Source organism: Ornithodoros turicata, chromosome 7 (assembly GCF_037126465.1).
Source record: "Ornithodoros turicata isolate Travis chromosome 7, ASM3712646v1, whole genome shotgun sequence".
Taxonomy (NCBI): Eukaryota; Metazoa; Arthropoda; class Arachnida; order Ixodida; family Argasidae; genus Ornithodoros; species Ornithodoros turicata.
This window is the reverse complement of record NC_088207.1, coordinates 54,527,151-54,549,471: the sequence shown is the minus strand read 5'-3', so window position 1 is coordinate 54,549,471 and position 22,321 is coordinate 54,527,151. Positions and strand designations below refer to the sequence as shown.

Below are 22,321 nucleotides of genomic sequence, written 5' to 3'. Positions count from 1 at the left end.
TAGACCAATGAGAAGAGGTTCTCCGGTTGGCAATCGTGACATCACATATCTGGCACGATGACGTCAGGTACCCTTCACTGAAACTCGCTTACGTCATTCGATCTACTGGGGGCTGGAGGGGTTTGAAAAACGTACTCGAGACATTGTTTCTTAGGCGAACTGAGCATTTTGCTGGGACTTTAAGAAATTATGTGTACGATTTACGTTTTTGCTGGCCTTTATATCTATAAATGCGACGCAGGTTTCGTGGCATCTTCCGATAATATTGCTCGAATCATTGAGTGCACGAATATTCTGCCGCATTCATGCATGCTGATGGATCTCTCCGAACGAACCTGACACCCTCTACGATGTAGAGGATTTCTGCGCTAGTAAATGTTCTCGAAATGTGAGCGAAATTGAAACGGGCCCGAATAAACGCTCTCGTTTCTATCATCCCGGGGTAATGCATTTGAAAGATTTTGATAGGAAACACGGAATGAATGCTAATTAGCGTGCTTACGCTCAGGTGTCTTGGGCCGACTTCACGGGGATGGTGATTGGCTAAGAGATTTGATTTGCTTTTTCAGAAGGATGAACTCACCGGGCAAGGAGCAACCGGACCCGGACGCCATCAAGATGTTTGTCGGGCAGATTCCACGCTCGTGGGACGAGAACGACCTTCGAAAAATGTTCGAGGAGTTCGGACCTGTCTACCAGATCAACGTACTTCGAGACAAGGCCACGGGCACTAGCAGAGGTTAGTCAAACAGCGATGCTCTTTGAGACGTTTGGACTTTTTTCTCGTAAGAGGGTTTCTTCCTTTTTGGGAGTAAGGCTAATTCGCAACAATACATGCATTGAGAACTGCGTGTACACTCAAAGAAAAAAAGAAGTAAAACGGGGAGTAATTGCAGCTTCTACTCCCCTAGATTGCAGTTACACCCCATGTTAGTCCCCTAACCCGACATTTACTCCCCAGGACTGCAAATTGTCACTGAACTTCGCGAATGGTCTCCTGAATGCAACAGTCTACGTAAATATGTGCCCTTGGTGAATTTGAACGACACAAGGCTGTATAACTCAGACAACGTAGCAATTTTCCAGCCACACAGAGTAAGAAACAGTTTGCGCAACTTTCTTCGCAAATTGTGCCCTATGTATGGCGCAAGATTTTATATCACGCGATATATCACGGTTGACGGTTTGCTTCAAAGTATTTTCATGCATGCACACGAATTATGTATCTGGGACTCTTACACCAGCGCGTGAAATGCAGTCTCCACTCTGTGACATTCATTTACTCCTGTGCATTTACTCCCGAAAGGGACTATTTTTGTGGCAATGCATTTAGTCCCCAAAAGGAGTAAAAGTACTCCTTTTTTTTTCTTAGAGTGTAGTAGTATAGGAAATTGCGCCGCGCATAATACCATATCAACGTGCGCGAAATACAAACGTGTGTACCGACCTCGGTGGATGATTTAACGCATCTACCGACCAGGGCAAGGCATGCCTTCTTTGGTGCATTTTGGGAAGTCTTTCGACTAGCCTCCAGAAAGACGATTTTTGCGAACCCATGATTCCACGAGATGTTCATATTAGCAGCAATGCATTGGATGTCCACAGCAAGTTTCATATCAGGGTCATGTTGTTCCTGGGACGTTTTTCGTCGAGATATAGAAAGGATTCGACCGCCGCGTTTATCGATGTCGTGGAATGAAGTATTGTCTTCAATATTTGATGCCATTCAGCGCTGTAACTGTTCAGCGTGTTTCTCTTCGGATGTGTTTGCATCATTGTTGTCCGACACATATTGAAGATAAAAAAAAAAAAGAAGCCTCCGAGTATCAGTTCGTCCGCCTACTGATTAGTGATGCAAAAATATCGATATTTTAGTTCGATACATATATATCGATACTTTGTCGATCCTGTCAAACCTCGATTTTTGGACAGCGCATGTTTCTCAAAAAAAAAAAAAAAAAAAAGAAAAGAAAAAGAAAACGTTCACGAAACGGAATTCATAAATCGAAGTCTTAAATGGCTGGGAACAGTTGGCTTCTCAACCAAGTGTTCACAAAACGAGGGCTGACTGTTTATCGATATTTTTAAAAGAAATATCGATATATCGATGTTTAAAAAGCCGTCACGCCATTACTTGAACCATTGAAAAAGTTGCCCTCGCTTTATTATCTTTCATGCGTACTTCCGCTGATGCACGTAATGAAAACGGCGACGAACAACGTGAGGATACGACCTCAATTATCGTGACAGAAAGATTGGGTAATGATTTGTGCAAGAACTTTGGTGAATGCAGAAAGAAAAAAAAAAAAGAAAAAAAGAAAGAAACGCTCCCGAACATCGACGGGCACAACTTCCGCCGGCTCCCGACCTGAGGGTACATAAATAAATCAACACACTCTGCAGCAGTGTTGTACCCGCTACCCGAAAAAGGTAGCGCAATACCGATACGCGCTACCTGAGCAAAAAGTAACGAAATCCCGATATCGTTACACGTACCTAAAAGTAGCGGAATACCGCTACCGTTACCCGTAAAAAGTAACGCGATACTTTATGCGATACTTTTTAGGAAAGAAACAAACAGTATCGTTGATGACGTACTATATCGACGTCCAGTGGAGGTTTGATGATAGGTCGAAGTCGAGTTGTCGCGAACCCCAGCTCGGAAAGTAGCGGTAGCGCTCAAAGATTGCGCTACCGCAAATTTGTAGCGGAAGTACTTCTTTCGTTACCAGTTTAAAAACGTAGCGCGATCTCTACTCCGCTACCGAAAAAAGTAACGGATGCGGTAGCGCCGCTACTAGTAACGGCGCTACGTACAACACTGCTCTGCAGGAGGTGGGAAAACATCACCGGTGATGTCATTACGGTTACAAGAGAGCAGTGTTGTGCGTAGCGGCGCTACTTGTAGCGGCACTACTGTAATCGCTACTTTTTTCAGTAGCGGAGATGTAACTCCGCTACATTTGTTATTTGTAGCGGGAAAGTAATTTCAGCGGCAATTTTGAGTAGCGGAACCGCTACCGATACTTTTGAGGGAGAAAATAAAATAAATTCGACACTAGAGTACGTCCACGGAACTCGCTGTCAGATCATGTAAGCCCGACTCAAAGAAGTCGAGCCGCGGCCGTCGCTCAGCCCTGAATCTAACTGGCGTATATATATGGCACATATTCATAGGCCATCGGCGAAAAAGTAGCGGAAGGGTAATTGCGCTACATTTTTCTGGTAGCGTATCGCGCTACATTCGTAAATTTGTACCGCCGCTAGTTGTTACGTTCCTTCTCGAAGGAACCCAATAGTCCAAAAAAAACTGTGTCCTCTTCTTTCTTCCTCGTGACCCCACCCTCTCGTCCTCCTCGTTGGCACCTTACACTAGTATCGCGCTACTTTTAAATAGGGCAGCGGGTAGCGGTATTTCGCTACCTAAATTGAGTAGCGGGCACAACACTGCAAGAGAGACCAATCGGGACTGGCGCTTTCCGCTTTTTTTCTCTCCCCCAGTTCTCTCCCTGTGTAGCAGACGGCGTTTCTCCAAACCAATAAGCGGGCTGTACCGTAATGACGTCAAAAAGACCAGTTGCGGCCAATTGGCACCGTTGCCCACGGCCGCGAGATTTAAAATCAAATTCTGCGATATTTATGCATCTGTCGAATGAATCACTTCGCATGGTGTATATTATAGTAGTCAGGTTAACTGCTTGATTAAAAAAAAATAAAAAAATAGCGACTGAAGTGCTTTCTGTGCTTCTTTAAGGTCAACGTGTCCGTGCGAGCTTCTTGTGGAGTATACAAAGGCGTCCCCCGACGCTTAATACTGGCCGGACGCAAAGCGGTAGTCGTCGGATATTAGCTAATTTATTTGTAAACGCTCACGAACGGAAATTTTCATTCGTAAAAGGTTGCGCCAGTTTATAATCACCTCGAATGATGCCTACAAATTTCGTACAAAGTCGTACAACTACGTTGCTGAGGTTTTCATTTGACCGCCACTTGCGAGAAAACATATTTCCAAACACACGGGTTCTTGCAAGGATTATCGGAAGCGGTATATTTCCAGAGCAGAAATGCACGTGCGGATAGCGTTTGGTGTTTTAGTCCCATATTTCTTATTTGTCTCGTGTAGGTTTGAGTGCTTCCTATAGTGGTTAATGCAACTAGATTTTCTTCCGTAGCGCTCAGAGATTCACTGTTGTGATCACTCGTAGAATAAAGATGCCTCAAAGGAGAAATATGATTTTATTAAGGAATCAAAAATAACAAGGACGGTTAAGCGCATCAACTGTTTACTATATACATTAAAAACAAGATTGATTGATTATTTAAAAGAAAACCAGGGAGAAATTGAACTTGTCTCCTGACTAGTTCTGCTACTCCCAAAACAGAACAACAAACAAACAAACAACCCAAAACAAACAAAAGTACGTTCTCCATCCCCAACAATTAGTGTGTTATTAGTACACTAGGCACAAGTGAATAAATATCACTGCAGAGAAACAGATACACACTAATGCAAAGATACACACTACAAATACACACTAATACACACTACAAAGATACACGCTGATACGAGGCACTCATACAAAATCCTAAAATATGAGTTCCATGCCGCAAAGGCTGCACTTCTTCAGGTTAACCTGAACTAACCAGGTAACCTGAAGAAGTGCAGCCTACTGCACGAAAGTCTTGTTTTTAATGTATATATACATTAAAAACAATAGCATCAACTGTTTACTATATATAGTAAACAGTTGATGCTCTTAACCGTCTTTATTTTTTTTATTCTGCATCGCCGGAAACTTGTACATTGTTTTTCTCCACGTTCTACGATTTTATGAAGGGTTAGAAAAAAAATCTATAGTCTCCGTTGAGCCACGATTTTGTACAGGTGGCGTGACAGCAGGGCCGTAACAAAATCCCGCTGTCGTGCGAGGTCGGAGAATGGTACGGATTAGGTACGGTCTTTGTTATCTGTGGCCTAATGAGGCAGGGAGGCTGTAATCCTCTTTCGTCATTAATCCGTGCAACATCTTCCCTCTCGCAAGGAAAATTTTGCGCTGTTACTCCGCGGTAGGCACACACAAAATCCTTTTATCTGTTTCGATTTTTAATTATGCGACGGTAGTGCACACAGTCCGGTGTTGTTTGCCTGGCCTATAATCCGTATCTACTGATAAATTGGATGAGACGAGAAATGACGAGAAAACGCTTACTTCTGTTGTCTCGCCCTTCCTGTGGTTTTAGCGCTGCAACGTTTTGATTACGGGCTCACATGGCAGCTTCCCATAACAAAACCGGACGGAAGTTTCCTTTTTTTTTTTTCTATTCAATGTTCGCTTCCGTTTCCGTTATGTGACGTTTCACAAACCGCGAAAAGAGATGTGAATTCGCGTTGCGTCTCGTGCGCATATAATAAATTCCTCAAACCTCGCGCTTGATCGAAATCCATTTTGTTGAGTCGATCCCCACAGTGTTCAACAGAACGTATATATACCGGAGATGGAACAATTTTCGTTTTTCGTCTCTCCCCCCCCCCCCCCCCGACCTTGTTCTTGGCGAGGATCAGCTCCTAATCTCCATCTTGAGAACGGTTGAGCGACGGAGAAAAACAAACACGACGTAACCTAATCTTGGCTAAATTTTATACGAAAGAGGAAGAAAATAGGATCTGGTCTTGGAAGAAGAGGAAGAAAGACGCTGGATGCGGGCGCTTGATTGACGTTCAGGGCCTCCCCGCGATTATTGCAGGTTCTCTGCCCCGTGCAGACTTTCACGGATGCCATATTTAGAGCCTTAAAAAGCCTCATGCCCGTTTGCTCAAAATCGATTCGGGTTTTTTAAAAACGTTCAAAGTCAGAAAAAGAAAAGGGTCTGGTACTGTGAAATCTGGTTCTGTTGCTATGGTGGAGGTTGCTAGTTGCTCGATAAATCCGGACAGAAGTATAAACGTTAAAAAAAAAAAAGTATATATATATATATATATATATACAGTGAACCCTCGTTAATATGACCCCCGATAATGTGACATACGTGCTTTACGACCATATGCTACTGGGGAACGATGCAGTGAAACCTCTGCAAATTCCCCCGTTAATATGACAATTCCGCATTATGACCAAAATTTTCGGGAACGACCATGGTCATAATAACGAGGGTTCACTATATATATATATGAATGTATAACTGAGTACAGATGGACGCGAAAGTGAAGCTTCTGTTGAAGGCAGCGCTGACTGCCGAAACGTCGACCCCTAACTGTAAATCTATTCCTAGCGCCCCCTTAATTATTAATGTAATAAAAGTAGCAAGTGTTTTTAACCCTTATACGGCCTCCCAAGTCTCTTCATTACTTGTAGTCTATATATATATATATATATATATACTCATGGAACGATGCGGCAGCACCAGAGGACACGTGTTTCGCCACGTGTTATATATATATATATATATATATCGATTACTTTCAGTGGGCACGAAAGAAAAATAAATAAGAAAAATCTCTTTGGAGCGGGTTTTTCGGTGTGGTTTTGTCTTGAGCTTACCCCAGCGCGAAGCAGCGAAATGTCACGTCGTCAGTTTGCGCGTTTTTCTTGCAAGTCTAGGGCGGGACCCACGAAGATTTGGAAACATTTCACCGTGTGCAAATCAGAAATTTCAGGGAAACGGTCTCTGTTTCCTCGCCCAGGGGTACCCAGCCGGTTCCAATAATAACCTACATTTTAATAACCTACAACCGAATAACCGTGTGAGCAAACTAGGAGAATGCAAGATGTACACGTACTGACTTTGAGGCGACTGGCACCGCCTCCAACGCCGTGCGCTTTTTGGCCCGACAAGATGTGTTTCTTGGTCTCATTTTTAGGAAGGGCGAATGAAACCTCTTCAAGGGTTATTGAAGAATAGCTTGATGCATTTTCAATCCTCATTTGGGGTATACTAATACGCCTGACAGAACTGTCTGATTTGCTAGCAAAATCGATATTAAAAGAGATATATATATCCCACTTTTCGAGCTGTCTGCTGACCGTCTTCAAGTGCACCAATCAAGCTATCCTATGGGCTGACGACGGCCAGTGGATTGGATTGGATTGGATCGGATCGGATCGGATCGGATCGAAACGTATACTCCTTGCGATTGCCAAAGCTAGTGGACTTTTGTGCAAAATTTCACGAACGCCACTGGACGTTACCGGACATGAAGTCGTTGTTCCGCTGCCAACGGTACACGGCCTGTCGTCGGTACAATTTTTGGAATTAAAGGCGAGAATGTTTATATCCATAAAATTCGGTAATTGAATTGAGAGTTTTACAGCACGGTGCCGCTTTTCGTATTAGAGAGATACGATACGGCGTTGGTGTCATGGCGCGACGGTATCGGAGCTTCGGAGAAGACTAGGCCAACTATATATACGCGAGAAGCAAGGTGGCATTTTTATGCTGTTCAAGGCGATTGGGAGTAACCCTTTTGTGGATGCAACGAAATGGATTGCAGTAACACCAACTCCTCAACAGCGTAAGGCTTCACGTTTCAGGGTTCGTGATTTACCATGCGGTAGCGCGAAGCTCTCTTTATGGTTTGCGCGTGCGCACCAGCGGTATCCCTGACGTACGCAAAGGCGATAGCGTACGGTACACTAAAACGCTCTAATTAACCGTACCGTCTCGCGTATCGTGATATCGTTTCGAATTATCGTACTGTGCTGGGACGTTGCAAAGTGGTTTACTAGAATTCACTATTATTCACTATTGGCCTAACAACGACGAGAAAACATGTATTTTCTGTTGACATCGATAGCGGAGCACAAGTTGAAACTGCTTTTTTTTTTTTAGAAATTTAAAAGAGGATGTCTACATCTGCAGCGCTTTGTGAAAACACCTTGTCACGAAATTCGCACTTGACCGTGTTTGCCTTGGTCGCCATTTCGTGTGGCGGCTCCCGCGGTAAAAAGCAAACCAATGAGAGAGGTGCTCAACTGTCATTGACATGTCGAGAGTCTTGTTTAGGCTCCTCTCAATGGCCCTTTGAATACAGTGAACCCTCGTTAATATGACCCCCGATAATCTGACATACGCGCTTTACGACCATCCTGCTGGGGAACAATGCAGTGAAACCTCTGCAAATCCCTCCCCCCGTTAATATGACAATTCAGCATTATGACCAGAACTTTCGGGAACGACCATGGTCATAATAACGCGTGTTCACTGTATACGGCTCTACAGTAAACAGACGTAATTGGGGGATTTGTCACTCCTATACGACATTTTCGTTTTAGACGTAATGTTATCCGCATGCAATGGCGGCCGTCCTTGATGACGTTGGTGGCGACTGGGACACAATGTTGCCCTTATAGTTTCCAGTTGGGACGTTAAGAGTACTGCTCCTTTAAGTATATAGGGAAGATCCGACACTGGAGCCACCATTTCGGGCAGCCTCCCAGGATTGATTTTTCCCTCTCTTTTCGAAAAAAGGAAAGAAAGCGTTACCCAGGGACCGTCAGAGAAAAGATTCTCAGGTGACGTGAGGAACATGATATCCCCGTCAGGCTTAGCGTAAACAGCAACCGGTGTTTTCTCTTTTCCCTCTCCCGTAATCCGCTACTAATGGGCGTCGGGCCTAATGTAATCCCTAACGAACCCCCCCATCCCTGGTTATATCCTGATGGATCGGATTGCGCGCGTCTCGTTTCCACTGGCCGGGATTTTCTAGTCAACCGATGGACCCTTCTGTCAGTGGCGTCGCCCTCTTCAGACGCATCAACAGGGTATTTTTAGAGTTTTTTTTTTTTTTTTTGTCGTCCAATACAGAGTTATTTCAACAAACATAATTTTGCTCAGAATTGGTGGATTTATCCCCCGAGATAGCCCTTGTCACGCCACGTGAGCTAATTTTGCATCTGCGTGGGTTCTGCATCAAGGACAAGGCTTCCCACCAAACCGAGTTGGCCTGTCTAGGTGAAAGTCTTTTGGGAGCAGCTTCGCCAGGGAAGAAAACGAACCTTCGCAAGATGCTACGCAAAGGTTTTTGCACCTATTGAAAGACGTGTACGTGCACTTAAAAAAAATTGAGCGGGAGTTACAATTCACAGACAAGTTGTAAACCTAACATCTTCCTACGCACTATCAACTACGCAATCAGCGAACAATCGTACCGTGGAATTAACGCAATTTGTGACGTAATTTATGCATATTATAAACAAGAGGGGAGTTGTTCCAAGTGTCCCAGACATGTTAAAAAAAATGGAAGCCCTTCATAAACTCAGTGGTTCAATAAGGAAAGCTTATGAAGTCAGTTGATAGTATAGTGGCCTGGGCCTCGCTTTCTTCTCCAGGACCCTCAACCCTGCGGAAACGAGGTACTACACGTTTATTGGCTTCCGCGGCATACCTCGCAGTGAAGCATTTTCGCCATTTTCTTGAAGGCCGCGAATTCATTCACCACCCTCACCAATCACAAGCCGCTCATTTACGCCTTTACCCTTGCAAGATCGCGCCCCGTGAGATTCGGCACTTAGCCTTTCTGGCGGAGTTCATCACTCGTATCGAACACGTCTCCGGCGCCTAGAACTGATGTCCTCAGTCGTGCTCTCATCCCGAAACCATCACCCGTGCCCAGCTTCAAGACCAGGAACTTGAAGCCGGCATTCTCACTGTGTCTTGAAGACGTTTTGCTGCCCGGATCACGCTTGTCACTCGACACAGAACAACGACACAACCACCACCCTACCGAAGCTCTACTTTCCTTTCAAGTTACGCCGCGCAGTCTTCGAGTCACAATCTGTCCCCATCCTGGGGGCTTAATCGCTTCATCGTCGTTACGGTCGTTACAAGCTAACGAGTGGCGGGAAATTTAAAAAGGTGGGCACGTGACACATTGCGCGTGACGTGTACCACGGCCTTCACGTATCGCGCGAAGAGCGCCGTGCACGTGTTTTATCACGTGCCCACCTTTTTAAATTTCCCGCCCGCCTTTTTGAATTTCCCGCCACTCGTTAAGCTGTAACGACGATGAAGCGATTAAGCCCCCTGGTGTCCGTCATCAGCGCACGTTTCGTCTGGCCGAAGATGCCGAAGCGGATATTCGTGCCTGTGGGTTTCAGCCTGCTCAGCATGCCAACGCTCGAAGGCACACATCCGCACCCCTTGGCCGTTTTGCTCCACCTGACGGCAGATTCGACCACGTGCACCTTGACATCGTTGTCTCATTGCCACCCTCTTCAGGCCATCGATACCTTTTGACCGCCATCGACGGATTTACGTGTTGCCCTGCAGCGGTCCCTATGTCGTACTCGACTGCTGCCACTGTAGCCTCAACTTTAATCTCCATGTGGGTTTTCCCGGTTCGGTGTCCCCTCCACCGTCACAGCCGATCGTGACCCACAGTTCGAGGCTGGCGTTTTCATATCCTTCCTGAAGCTTCTAGGCACTAACCACATTCGTCTTCTAATGGGCTGGTTGAATGTTTCCACCGTTAGTTCGAGGCTGCCATCATGGCCCCACGAAAATCCACCCCACTGGACTGCTGTTCTGCCCGTTGTCCTCCTGGGAATTCGCGCCACGCTCAAGCCGGACCTCGGTTGCAGCCGCGCGGAGCTCGCGTACGGCACCACCTCGCGTCTTCCGGCCGATTTCTTCGAGTCCCCTATTGATCCAGCCCCAGACCTCAGGAGTTTTCTGCACGAGCTCCGCAAGATCTTCGACGGCTTCCGCACGCTGTCAGCTAGAGCCAACTACACCCGGGCACCATACGGAGAACGTATGGCGCCCGTCCGAAGCTCGCACCAGCAGCCATTTTCTGAACCGCACCCCGTTCTCCCTCGTTCAGGGAAGTTTTTCACTATCTCGGTCAACGGCAAGCCCGACACTGTGGGCATTGACCTACTGAAGCCCGCCTTCACAGAGTCTGATCCTGGACCTGTCTTCCTCGCCCCAGTTTCCGCACCACCCCTTCACCATTTCGAAGACGTTTCTGCCCGTCCGACCAAATCCGTCCCCCTGGGCCGATCGCTCCTGCCGGAGTCTGGCAAAGGTGGGCTCTGGGACGACGATGGGGTAGCCACGTCCTCGTGCCACGCCCTTCGTTTTCGTGGCTGGGCAGCAGCCTGCAATAAATGAGTTTGCGTTGGAATTTGGGGAGTGCGCCTCTGTCTCCGCATTGTCGTGGTCGAACGAAAAGGCGTCGAAAAAAAAATTTGTTAGGAGTCAAAGTGATCTCTGTACGTTGGATTTGTTGCCGTTTTTGAAAACATGCGCGCTTCGCGTCCAGGCGTCTTAAGAGAAATTTCGTTCTGCAGATAAAGAAATGTTGGCATAGTATGTGGACCACATGATTCCGTGGCACGAGGATGTAATTACTTGGACTGTTGACCCCGTTGTAGGCCAGTAAGATGCACCGTGCGAAGTAATTCACACCACAGAGTGATAATTATCGCAGAAATTGAATTTAAAATACGCCGCAAAAACCGACCGTGCGCAACGGTGGTGAAGAGCAGTACCAGCCTGTGATCTGCCTGGAACCTCGCGCCGACGCTATAAGGAGGAAATCTACGCTCGCTGATTGGCTTAGAGAAATGTTGTCTGCTACTCCGCTGTCGTCTGCTACTCGGCTGTTCGGGGTTCTGAAAAAGCCTTCCTCCCGGCTGGGTAATGATTCGGCCCCTCCTTCTATCCCCAATTCTCCGAGAGAACTAGCAAAACTGGTTTACGGCGGCAAAGGGGCAAGGCGCTGACCCCCACTGACCGGCGAACCAGAACGAGTTCTCCTTATAACGCCATCGGTGACGTGGCATCATACCTCCTCATCATCATTATGTTATGTGAGTTTTTTTTTTCTGGGAAACAAATTGCGCACGTCAAAACCTTTCGCGCTGTTCGGTATAATGACACACACGCTTTCATCAGACGTCTTAATCTGAATTCTTTTTTTTTTTATGGGCCTCGTACTCCTTGAAATATTTTTCCTTATTTCCTAAATAAGCGACCGATACACTCTGAGAAGTTTCTCTTTCTAACCTTTGTGTAGTATGCCTGTACATGCAATAGCTCCGCGAAGTAATCTTAAATAATGTCGAACGATGGGTAATACGAAAGAGAGCGGTTCGATAAAAATATTCTCGGGGTCTTTTATTCTCCCATTACTTGTCAAGAAACAAAGGGAAGTAGGCCATTGAGTTAGGAATGAAGGAAGGAAAGTGACGGCTAATGCTTCCCGTGCGGAGGGCATCGGAAAATATTTTTGCGGCTTAATGAGTACGCGCGTTGAAGAGAAACTCGTCCGATAGTTGTCGTCGAAAGGCTCGGAGAATAATGAAGCGAGAGAGAGAGAGAGAGAAAAAAAAGAGGCTCTCCGGCGTAATGAGTTTTCGTAATTAAGCGGTTTCGGCTCCGTACAAAATTCAAAGGGTCTATATCTCTTACGTTACGGGAGGGTTATGCAATTTCTTGCGAGGTGAAGGAAAGATCTGAAGAAAGCTCTCTTTTCACCCGTGGAAGAGGAAGCGCCCATCGGCTGCGAATGTTTTTGCTTGCGTCTACATCACGTGACGAATGCTGAAGGTATCCTATGTCGCGCTCGACAAGCCCACGTCGTACGGGGTCCGTACGGGTTACGTAACGGAATCTCGTAATAGTCAGTTGGCTCCAAAGAATAACCCGAGTTTGACTAGAGCCCGACTGGTCGCTGGAGGCTCGGAAAACTGCCCCCCCCCAACACACACACATTTTTCTGTTGCTGCTCTTTCTTTTTCCAATTCAATCCAATCCAATCCAAAGACCTACCAGCTCGGATGGTCGCCTTCCACGCCGAGACTATAGTCTCCTATAGAAGGTGACGCGGGTTGGAATCCCGACTGAGCTGTCTGAGCTTTTCCGGCAGACTTTCCAGTTCCCCTGAAATTGGCCTCGGAGCGCATACTAACCCCTCACCCCTTCCTGCTCTCCTCTCCTCTATCTGTCTACGTCTGTACGCCGCTCACATAGCCATAGTTGCTTCGTGGTGCAAACATGGAATTAAAAAAAAAACGCTTGATCTACTGATGCGTAAGCTCACTATGAGTATTTTGTCCCCCCCCCCCCACACACACACCCACACACACACCTTCCACACTCAAACGAAACAGAGAGAGACACAAGCATTCCACTGTCTCCCAACTCTGCACGAGAACACCCTAGCTTACGCAAAGCGCTAGCAGAGGTGAATAAGCCGGTTCTCACCGTATATTTATTCTACTGAGGTGCATGACTGCGAGGCAAAAAAAATCGGAAAGATTTACTGCGCATATTTTCCAAACCAGTAGAGTATGATAATTACCATATTTCTCGATTTTCGGTCATCAGCTCTTCCTTGGCGATGCGCCTCTTATAGGCAAGTAACGCGTCATAGATTACTGGGTGTCATCCTAGACTCCAACTGGTCCCGGAGGAAACGTATCAATCACCGGAACACAAAGGCCCACCGGTGGATTTCTGTCATTCGTCACTTTGCTGGGTCCAAGTGGGGGAATGAAGGAGAAGTCTTTTCTGGTCACCCACAAAGCTCTAGCTCGAAGGACTCTGCTATGTAGCCTACCTGTATTGCACGAAATTTCACAGATGCAAGAACAACGACTGCGGTGTATTCTAGCACGGGCCAAGCGCTATGCAGATCCAATGAATCCCTTTCAGTGGAAAGTTGGCACATACAGAAAAGTGCTAGTTTACCCAATAGACGCGTTCAGAAAATCCCAGTGCTCTTTGCACACGCATTGCATCCTGGGAGCTTACTGAGTGGGGGAACGAAGAATAATCCTTCACATTTCGCTTCCGCTGACCTTGACACGTCGTGGACAACGGACCGGTAGGGGAAAAATCGGAACAGTTTGGAGGTCACCCGTTTCTTTCGTATTAGTAAACTCCCACAGTTCAAAGCGACGCTAAGCTTTTCTAAGCTAAGATTTAGACGCTAAGATTTTCTGAACTTGTCTACTATTGGCTGACGAAGTTGGGACTTGCGCATGTTTCTGCTCGCCCATCTAGGAGGAGGGTCTCCTTATGAAGGATGACCAGGTTCGCACAATCTACGAGTTAATCCGTCAGGTGTAATTTGATAGAGCCCCGCGAAATTATTTTCTTGCAACAGCGAAGGTTGCCAGACTTGATTCGCTACCGGGCGCTAAATTCGATTAGCGCTCCCACATCTTGGGGAGTGGCTACAGTGTGCGCATAGCTCCTTTTTTTTTTTTTTTTGCGGGAGCCATAATTCAGCCCCGGTCTCGTTATGCTCGTATGTAGTCCCTGTTTGCCTAGCTCCAGTTTTTCCCTCGAGCTAATGGCATCACAAACAAAAGTAGCACCGGTCGGGTTTTCACGACATAACGAGGCAAATTTTGTTGTCTTTTTAGTGTTGCCAAGTTGGTGAATTGCGTATCACGGGAAACGAAGGCTCGGCGCGACCATCATCGATTTGACTTTTCTTTCACGGAAGCAACTGTCAGCTTCAATAAACAACTTGCATTTGTTGATGCGAAAAAAAAATATCTCCGAATAAATCGTCTCCGCGATGCAAAATGATGAAAAATAAGCGAGCGGACGGTCGCCTAAGAACAAAGGCAGATGCTCTATACATGAAGCTTTTATTGAGTGTCGTACAGAAGACCGTTTTCTTTTCACATTCCACGTTTGGAGTGTCGCCCCGAACCAACCCCCGCTCCATCCATATTTCGAGTGGTTATCGCTCTGCAGCGGAGCAAACGGGCAGGAAAGCAGTGCACGCGCCATCTTTTCATGTCGTGCAGCAAAGAAGTGTGTTTTCGGGACGGCTAATACGTGGAGGGACAGTTTGCTGTTAAGAATGGTAGCCTTTATCTACAGGCCGCAGGCGGCTTCTCCGCAGGGGAAGAGGGGTCTTTTGGGAAGATCCTACATAGAATATGTTGCGTTTCTAGCGGCTCGTAAAAAGAGGTCGTTCTCCTAACGATATGTGGGTTTAGTGTTGTTAGAGAGATGCACAGCTGGATGGATGTCTGAGGATGTAAGGAAACGACACATAAAATGCTGCTTTCTCAAGTTGTGATGAATTCATTTCTTTTTCTTTCTTTTTTTCGAACGTCCAAGTAACCGTGGTACTCGCCCAGGGGCTCGATGCCACCTTCGTCGCAAGTCACGTGAATACGAGTCGATGCGTGGAGGGCGAAGACGCCTTCCGCAAATACTGCCGTTTCCGGTGTTCCACCACTTTTCAGCAGATGTACACCAGAATTGAAGGGCTGTGTACTTTTGTGACAACTCCTACTTCACGTACTCATTTTTTTCCCCCCCAAACAATCTCCGACTGGAACGACTTGCCTCAGTCACTCGTATTCATCTCCGATCATGCATCCTTTCGAGCCACATTTCGCTACTTACCTTTGTTGTTAATAAGTGCACTATTGTCAATTTGTATTAAGTGTTGGATGTTTCTTCCCCCTCCCCCCCCCCTCATGTATCGCCCCAGGAGGGCATTTGAGGTAGTGAAAATAAATAAAACAAATAAATCATGCTGCTCCTGTCAATCTGGGAACTTCCTGATGTTAGACTGACTCTAGTAGAAAACGAACGTCTTCCCCAACGCGTTCTCCTTCCATTGATCTTCTCTGAATGCGCATCCACCATATCGGTGGACCTCCGTTTATCGGAATGAATGCGACACGGTTTCCCGACGAGTCGACCTATTTACATGGGCGGGCACGAGATTGTATCTCATTACGGCCGATAATCCTTTAATCCCCGAGTGTCTCATTACGGCCAAAGTCTCAATACGGCCGGAGGTAGTCTCATTACGGCCGGAGATGTCTCATAACGGCCAAAAGTCAAAATGTGTATTGTAACGTGCATTGACATGCAACTTGGCAGACACTTTGGTGATTAAAGGATTTTCAGCCGTAGTGAGACTTCGGCCGTAGTGAGATGTTACCGGATACGATAATCGAAGTTGTCTCGTGAGGTAAAGCCCTTAATAATAATAATAATTATTATTATTATTATTATTGTTATCACTATGACTATTGTTATTGTTCTTGTTACATGGGCGGGGGGAATATGTTTATTAAGAAAAAAAAAAAAAAGGGAAAGGTTAGCCAGGCAAAGAGCCGGCTTACATGGGCGGATTCGATACGCTTTGAGCCGTGTTTACGTGAATACGACACAAGCGCTCAGGTTAACGTCGTTAGGAATCACGCGACGATCAAGAGTAGACTCTGCGAAAAAGGTCGTTCTTTATTTATTTCAACTTTAAACTTCCGCATCAGATCGTTGGAATTAGCTCCAATGAATGCTCTTTCCTCTCGTGCTTCTCTCCTTTTTTTTTTTACTTGTCCCTCTATTGAAGTACCCATTTTATATTTTTAATTGTTTCTGTTCAGTCCTTAGCTTTGTAGTTGAAACAGGTTGTATACCATTGGGCCAAGATGACATTCAATGGCAGTCACACCTACGGAATTGGTTCTTTCCAATCAAATAAGCCCGACTGATATAATTTTTTATTTTAATTTATTTTTATTTATTTATTATTATTGTTTCTCTTTCTTTTTTTTTTTTTTTCCTGAAGCTGGAAACTTTAGCTTGGTAGGTTTCTCGGAGCCGAACGAGTTTTTAAAATGGTTCTTAGGAGCTCCGATACGCGTGTCGTTTTAAATAAGTTTAGAGAGCGTAAGCGCAATACGATGAGAACGTAAATGGAATTTCTTGGAAATAAAAGGACCGAGGGATGACTTAATTGTACGAACCATAACGGGAACATGGGACGACGAGAGAAGTTTCTCCAGTTATTTACGGAGGTATAAACGCCTGAGTGGGTGAGTGAAAGAGAATTGGTGTTATTGACAGCAGGGTTGCGGAGTTCCCACTCCGGGGTTGGAATGGAATTGGAATGGAGTGGCGGAAACTGTCCTAGAAATGGAATGGAATTAGTTTTTGTTTTGTTTTTTCGCAGGCGGAATGGAATTGGAATGGGCTGGTCTGGGTGCCACAACGGTCAAGGACAGAATAACCTTGTCTTTGTGCTTTTTCCTGGCTGGGCTTGCCAAGCCGTTCAAGGAGTGGGAATTGGCCATACCTTTTCATTCCGAGGAATTGAAAGGAATAGAATTATCGCAGATCTCCATTCCTCGGAATGGAGTTGGAATGGAATGGCTGATCCCATTCCGCAACCCTGATTGACAGTCCGCGTCACCTCATCAAGGTTAATGACACGCGCAAAAAAAAAAAAGAAAAAAAAAGAACGCTTGCAAATTCGTATTAGGTATGACTCCGACGACGGAGTTTGCACCACGAAGCAGCTGTAGCTATGCACAAAGAGACTTGAAGCGGTAAACGCCAAAGGAAAACCACGCACTCCCTCCCTGACTGTGGAGAAAGGAGTGGATCTATTTAGATAAATTTCTCTTCCTTCCTGTATTCTTCTCCAGCTTAATTAGCGACCGAAAAGGAAAAAGAAAATATTTTTCTCCCATTCTCTTTTTTCTTTTCTTCTTCTTTTTTTTTTTTTTTTTCTGCTGCTGGGTCCTTCTCGTTGGTTCATTATTGAGTCTGAGTTATTCCACTCCTCCCGTTCCGAATTTGAAATCCGCGTTGTCTTTTTCGTACATTTATCTTTTCATGACGCCTATAAGAAGGGACACCGCCGTGGTTAATCTGTTTGTCCACATATGAGTTCTTCTCAGAAATTGATTTAAGATTGTCGTATATGCGTCAAAGGGCTTGCTCGAAAATGTGTTCGTCTATCGAGAGATTAAGTGAACCTAAATAAACACGCAAACTACTTTTCTCGTTAATTATGGTATTCTCCATGGCCGTGCTAAAGACAGTGTGTCTACCAACCGAGAAAACCGGGAAATATCAGGGAAGAAATGTATCTCTATAGGTGAGGGGCGTCAAACCCAGTGGTCTACCCAGAGTCACAAACACGGAAAAGGGTGGGAGGGGGGGAATGTGTTTATTATATAAAAAAAATAGGAGGGAAACGGGTTAGCCATCGCTACGGCGGCTTGCTATTCCCAGGAAAGAAAAGAAAGGAAAAAAGGAAGGGAAAGACAAATAAAAAGAAAACCAAACAAACAAAACGGAAAACAACACGAAAGGGTGTTGTCAAAAACTGGGGCGGGGGGGGGGGGATTCATTATCACAGTTACGTTGCAACAGCATGTTTTTTTATGTTTCACTTTGTGTATCACTGTGAGATGTATCACTGTAGTATGTATCACTGGGAGATGTATCACTGTAGTATGTATCACAGTATCACTGTGAGATGTATGTAAAGCTAGAAGGACACCGTTTTTCCTGAAAGGGGACCCACGGGGAAACAGACTGAGGGAATATGCTCCAAACATTTGGCGGTTTGAGGGAATTGAGGGAATATTGAAAAGTATTATAATTTGGTAGACGCCCTGAAAGAGAGGTTTCCTGTGTTTCACCGCTCATATATAGCTACGGTTGCTTCGTGGTGCGAATAAAACAACCGGAAAAATTACGACGGTTCTTGTCGGAGACGCCTTTGGTACACATGTGACGCCCAATCGTACGATCGTCGTCCGGGAGACGGATCGATTTGTTATCGTTTTTCATGGGTCGTCCGTCGTGGTGTTGACCGACTCATGTCGGCCACGCCCAATCCTGTTTGACGGAGCTATTGATTGGACGTGCCCTTCTTCTGGAGCTGGCTACAAACTATACGTAGATCTGCTTTAGGTGACGTCATCTATTGGCAAAAAAAAAAAAGATTAGTCACATCGAGGGGGTTGCCCTTAATGAGCCATTTCTGATCGTTTACCTAACGCGTCTAATTATCTAGACAGATCCCGCGAGTCGTTAGCGCTATACTTCTCTGTTGTCGTTCTAGTGAAGGGAGTAGTCTCGTTGTTTCCGAAAAGGGGTTCCCTACAACTATAGGGAACCCTCGTTAATATGACTCCCGATAATCTGACATACGCGCTTTACGACCATACTCCTGGGGAACAATTTAGTGAAACCTCTGCAAATGTCCCCCGTTAATATGACAATTCCGCATTATGACCAAAATTTTCGGGAACGACCATGGTCATAATAACGAGGGTTCACTGTATAGGGAACCTCTTATACGCACTTGGGGAAAACGTTTTTGCTTTCTATTTCTGTGAACCGTGCTTTCTCTCAAGATATGGGTGTATATACAACTTGGGTTCTTGAAAGAACACCTGTTTGTAGTCGTTGCAACGCAGAGAGTAAGTCAAACCTGCCAGAGTCGATGAATATCCAAGTTGTTCACGTCGCCGGGTGTCTCCAAGGTCAGCGTTGCCCAGTGGCGTAGCCAGACCTCCAAGGTAGGGGGGACTCGATACGAAAACTCCCCCCCCCCCCCCCGCTGATCCTGTATCGACAACACATACATACTTGTGCACACTGCAAACTGAGGATTAAAAAAAGGAACGAAAATAGTTGATTTAGACGTTCACAGTACGATTACATGTATAGGCTGTCATGACCAATGAGGTGGTGTCATGAGATTGGAAGTATTTTGAAAAGCTCATACTTTGAAAACCATTCAAGAGTGCTTCTTAGGTAGACGCCATGAACTGCAAGAACGTTCGCGATGGTCACACTGGTCCCCCCCCCCCCCCACACACACATATATTATGTTCTCGGATTTGCACGATTTGTGTGGGTCGGTCCGTGGCAGGTAGGGGGGCTCGAGCCCCCCCCTAGCCCCCCCGTGGCTACGCCACTGGCGTTGCCGTCGCTTTTTTTCTCCCAATTTCGGATATCAACTCGATTGTAAACAATAAACGACGGAAAACTCTGAATTCTCTAACATATCGCTTTCTCTATATCGTCGCTTTCGCCGCCGACCTTGACACGTCGTGGACAATTCACCGGTAGGGGAGAAATCGGAACAGCTTGGAGGCGGCCCTCCCGTTTCTTTCGTATTAGTAAACTCCCACAGTTCAAAGCGACGCTAAGCACTCTGGGATTTTCTGAAACTCGTCTATCGCTTCGCGGTTCTGCGCGATAGAGAATACACGCGAGCCGAAAAAAGCGGTGCGCGCGCGTTCACATACGTTGAGAGATGTACTATATACTCCAACTTCCATTCCCTATGTTTCGCCGCGCGAGGGAGAGACAGATGTGAGCGAAACGATATAATTTCCTTCTTCCAATGTGAAGATTGTATTCGGATGAAATATGGGCGCCTGAAATACGACAAAAAAGAGAGAGAAAGGGGGAGCCGGAAAGCAAGAAAACGCTTAGCTCGCGAGACTGTGGGGGTGAGCTTGTAATTTAATAAAAAGGAGAAAAGCAGCGGGAGATAAATCGGCCCAACTTCCGGACGTGATCAGGCTTCGTCTTCCCTGCAGATGCTCAACTGCATGGTAGGATTCTATTTCATGGTCGCTTCTCTACAGACGGACGGTTGTTCCCCAGCTGAGATCTCTTAGTTCTTGCGGGAATCCGTGCAACGGACGCTGAAAAAGAAGTAAACGAAAAAGCGTCGTACTACACTTCCCTCTGGAATGAAAAAAAAAACAAAAAAAACAAAAAAAAACGATGTGATGATGATTTGTGAGTGGCAGTTCATCAAGAGGCATCACACACACACACAGATATCATTATGGAAACTCGCTTTGATGTTCCTTTGACGGCCGACAATACCCTGTTGATCGAGTTCCTTCTTGACTGATTTCTGTCCGCTAGCTGAAAAGGCAACATTTACGCCCAGGCAAGCGGCAAACAAGAAGGGTAAGTGAAGATGCTTCCCCGCTGAGGTCGCACAGTCAGTTAAAAGGAAGCACAAAGAGATGACGGGATGTTTGTACAGCTGGGATAGAAGAAGGAAACGCACACCAGCAGGAATGGCTATATATTCACCGCTACCACGCAGAATAGTGGGCAGATAATGTTCGCGACACCGCACTTTGAGACGTTCTCACTTTTCAGCACGTATATACGCCACTCAGGAGCATTGTGACGTCACAGTCGGTGCGAGACAGCCCTTGTTCTGTCAGTGGTAGCTGCTCTCTTTTCTCCGAGTTTCGTGCTCACTTGAACGCTCCAACACGCTGTTCCCTTTCTCTTATTTCTACTCTCTCTCTCTCTCTCTGCTCTGCTACCGCCTCACGTCCTGCGTTCTCTTTCTTCGCTTTCGTGGAGAGGAGGGAAGAGGTCACGTGACGGAGCACGATACCCATTTTTCGTGCACCTTCCAAAAGCTGGGGCGCGACACGGAGGAAGGAAACACGGGAGCAGCCCTTTCAACTTTTTTTTTTTTTTTCATTGGGACGGGCGTGCCAGTCTTCGCATTGCATTCTGGGATGCTCCTGTCTACCACGTGACCCCAAGAGCAGGGGCATGCCAGCTGTCAAAGCCAACGACGAGAGTCGTGGTTTGTCTTACAGCGATATCCTCACTGTGAAGCACGCGCGCGTGCGGTTTTAATCCTGTGTGTTCGGAGGTCTACTCTTGGTTTAATCTCCTATTTACGAGACCAGTTACGGTCTGCAGGACAAGCATGGATGGAGTAGAAACATCATTCGTGGCAGCGACGTTTGTGTGACGATGTGGCCACGTTTTGTATGTTCGTTGCTGAAGTGGTAAAGAATAGCATTAATCAAACTTGTACAACGAATGGAGGAAATGAAATGAACTTGCTGTTGTAAGGCAGCGCCACCTAGCAAACGAATGATTCAAGATGACTCTCTTACACACACGCACACACGGAAGCACGAAACAACCGATCGAGCACGTACTTACGAGTGATACATTACTACCGTGACAGAGCTGCTTTCCGTTGAACGGCAGCCGTGGTAAGAACAACGTTAACATAACGTTGTTTCCGCAGTGGTGCTCTCATTTTAAGAGCAAAATGACTTTAGAAAGGCATAAAAGCACGGAAAGCAACGCGAGTAGCAAAGCGTTGCTAAACCGAAACTTTAGCGAGGATCACGTGGTGGACAGGGAGTAATGGCGGTTTTGACAGGAGCGACCGCCAGAGGGGTCCCACGGAAATCTGTTGGAAACTGCCGCTCCTGCGTTTCCTTCCTCCATGGGTCGCGAAGAGCGCGTGCGATACTAGGCTTTGTTTGTATCTGTCCCTTCTATGTTGTTCCAGCCTCAGAACATCAGTTTCTCTCTTGAGTACGAGTAGGGTTGCCACCAGGCCGGTATTATACCGGCACGGCCGGTTATTTGCTCGCTCTGCCGGTATGAAGGTGATACCGGCAGCCTTTTGCCGGTGTTTGGGGCTCAAGACATTTCACAGGGGCTTTCGCGAGGTTTTCGCTTCAACATTTCACTACAGCTTGAATAAACCCTGGAGCACAGACCCAACTCCGCAATCACCAGC

At 46.2% G+C, this 22,321-nt stretch overlaps 1 protein-coding gene across 9 annotated transcripts in view; it reads left to right on the top strand.

Annotated features, from left to right (window-relative positions):
- LOC135401580 (CUGBP Elav-like family member 2) overlaps positions 1-22,321 on the top strand; it is a 254,196-nt gene that overhangs the window by 45,364 nt on the left and 186,511 nt on the right. For all 9 annotated transcript variants that reach the window (XM_064634073.1, XM_064634072.1, XM_064634075.1 and 6 more), the window contains one exon: positions 570-739. In XM_064634073.1, the coding sequence (XP_064490143.1) occupies positions 570-739 (170 nt within the window). The remainder of the gene's footprint in view (positions 1-569; positions 740-22,321) is intronic.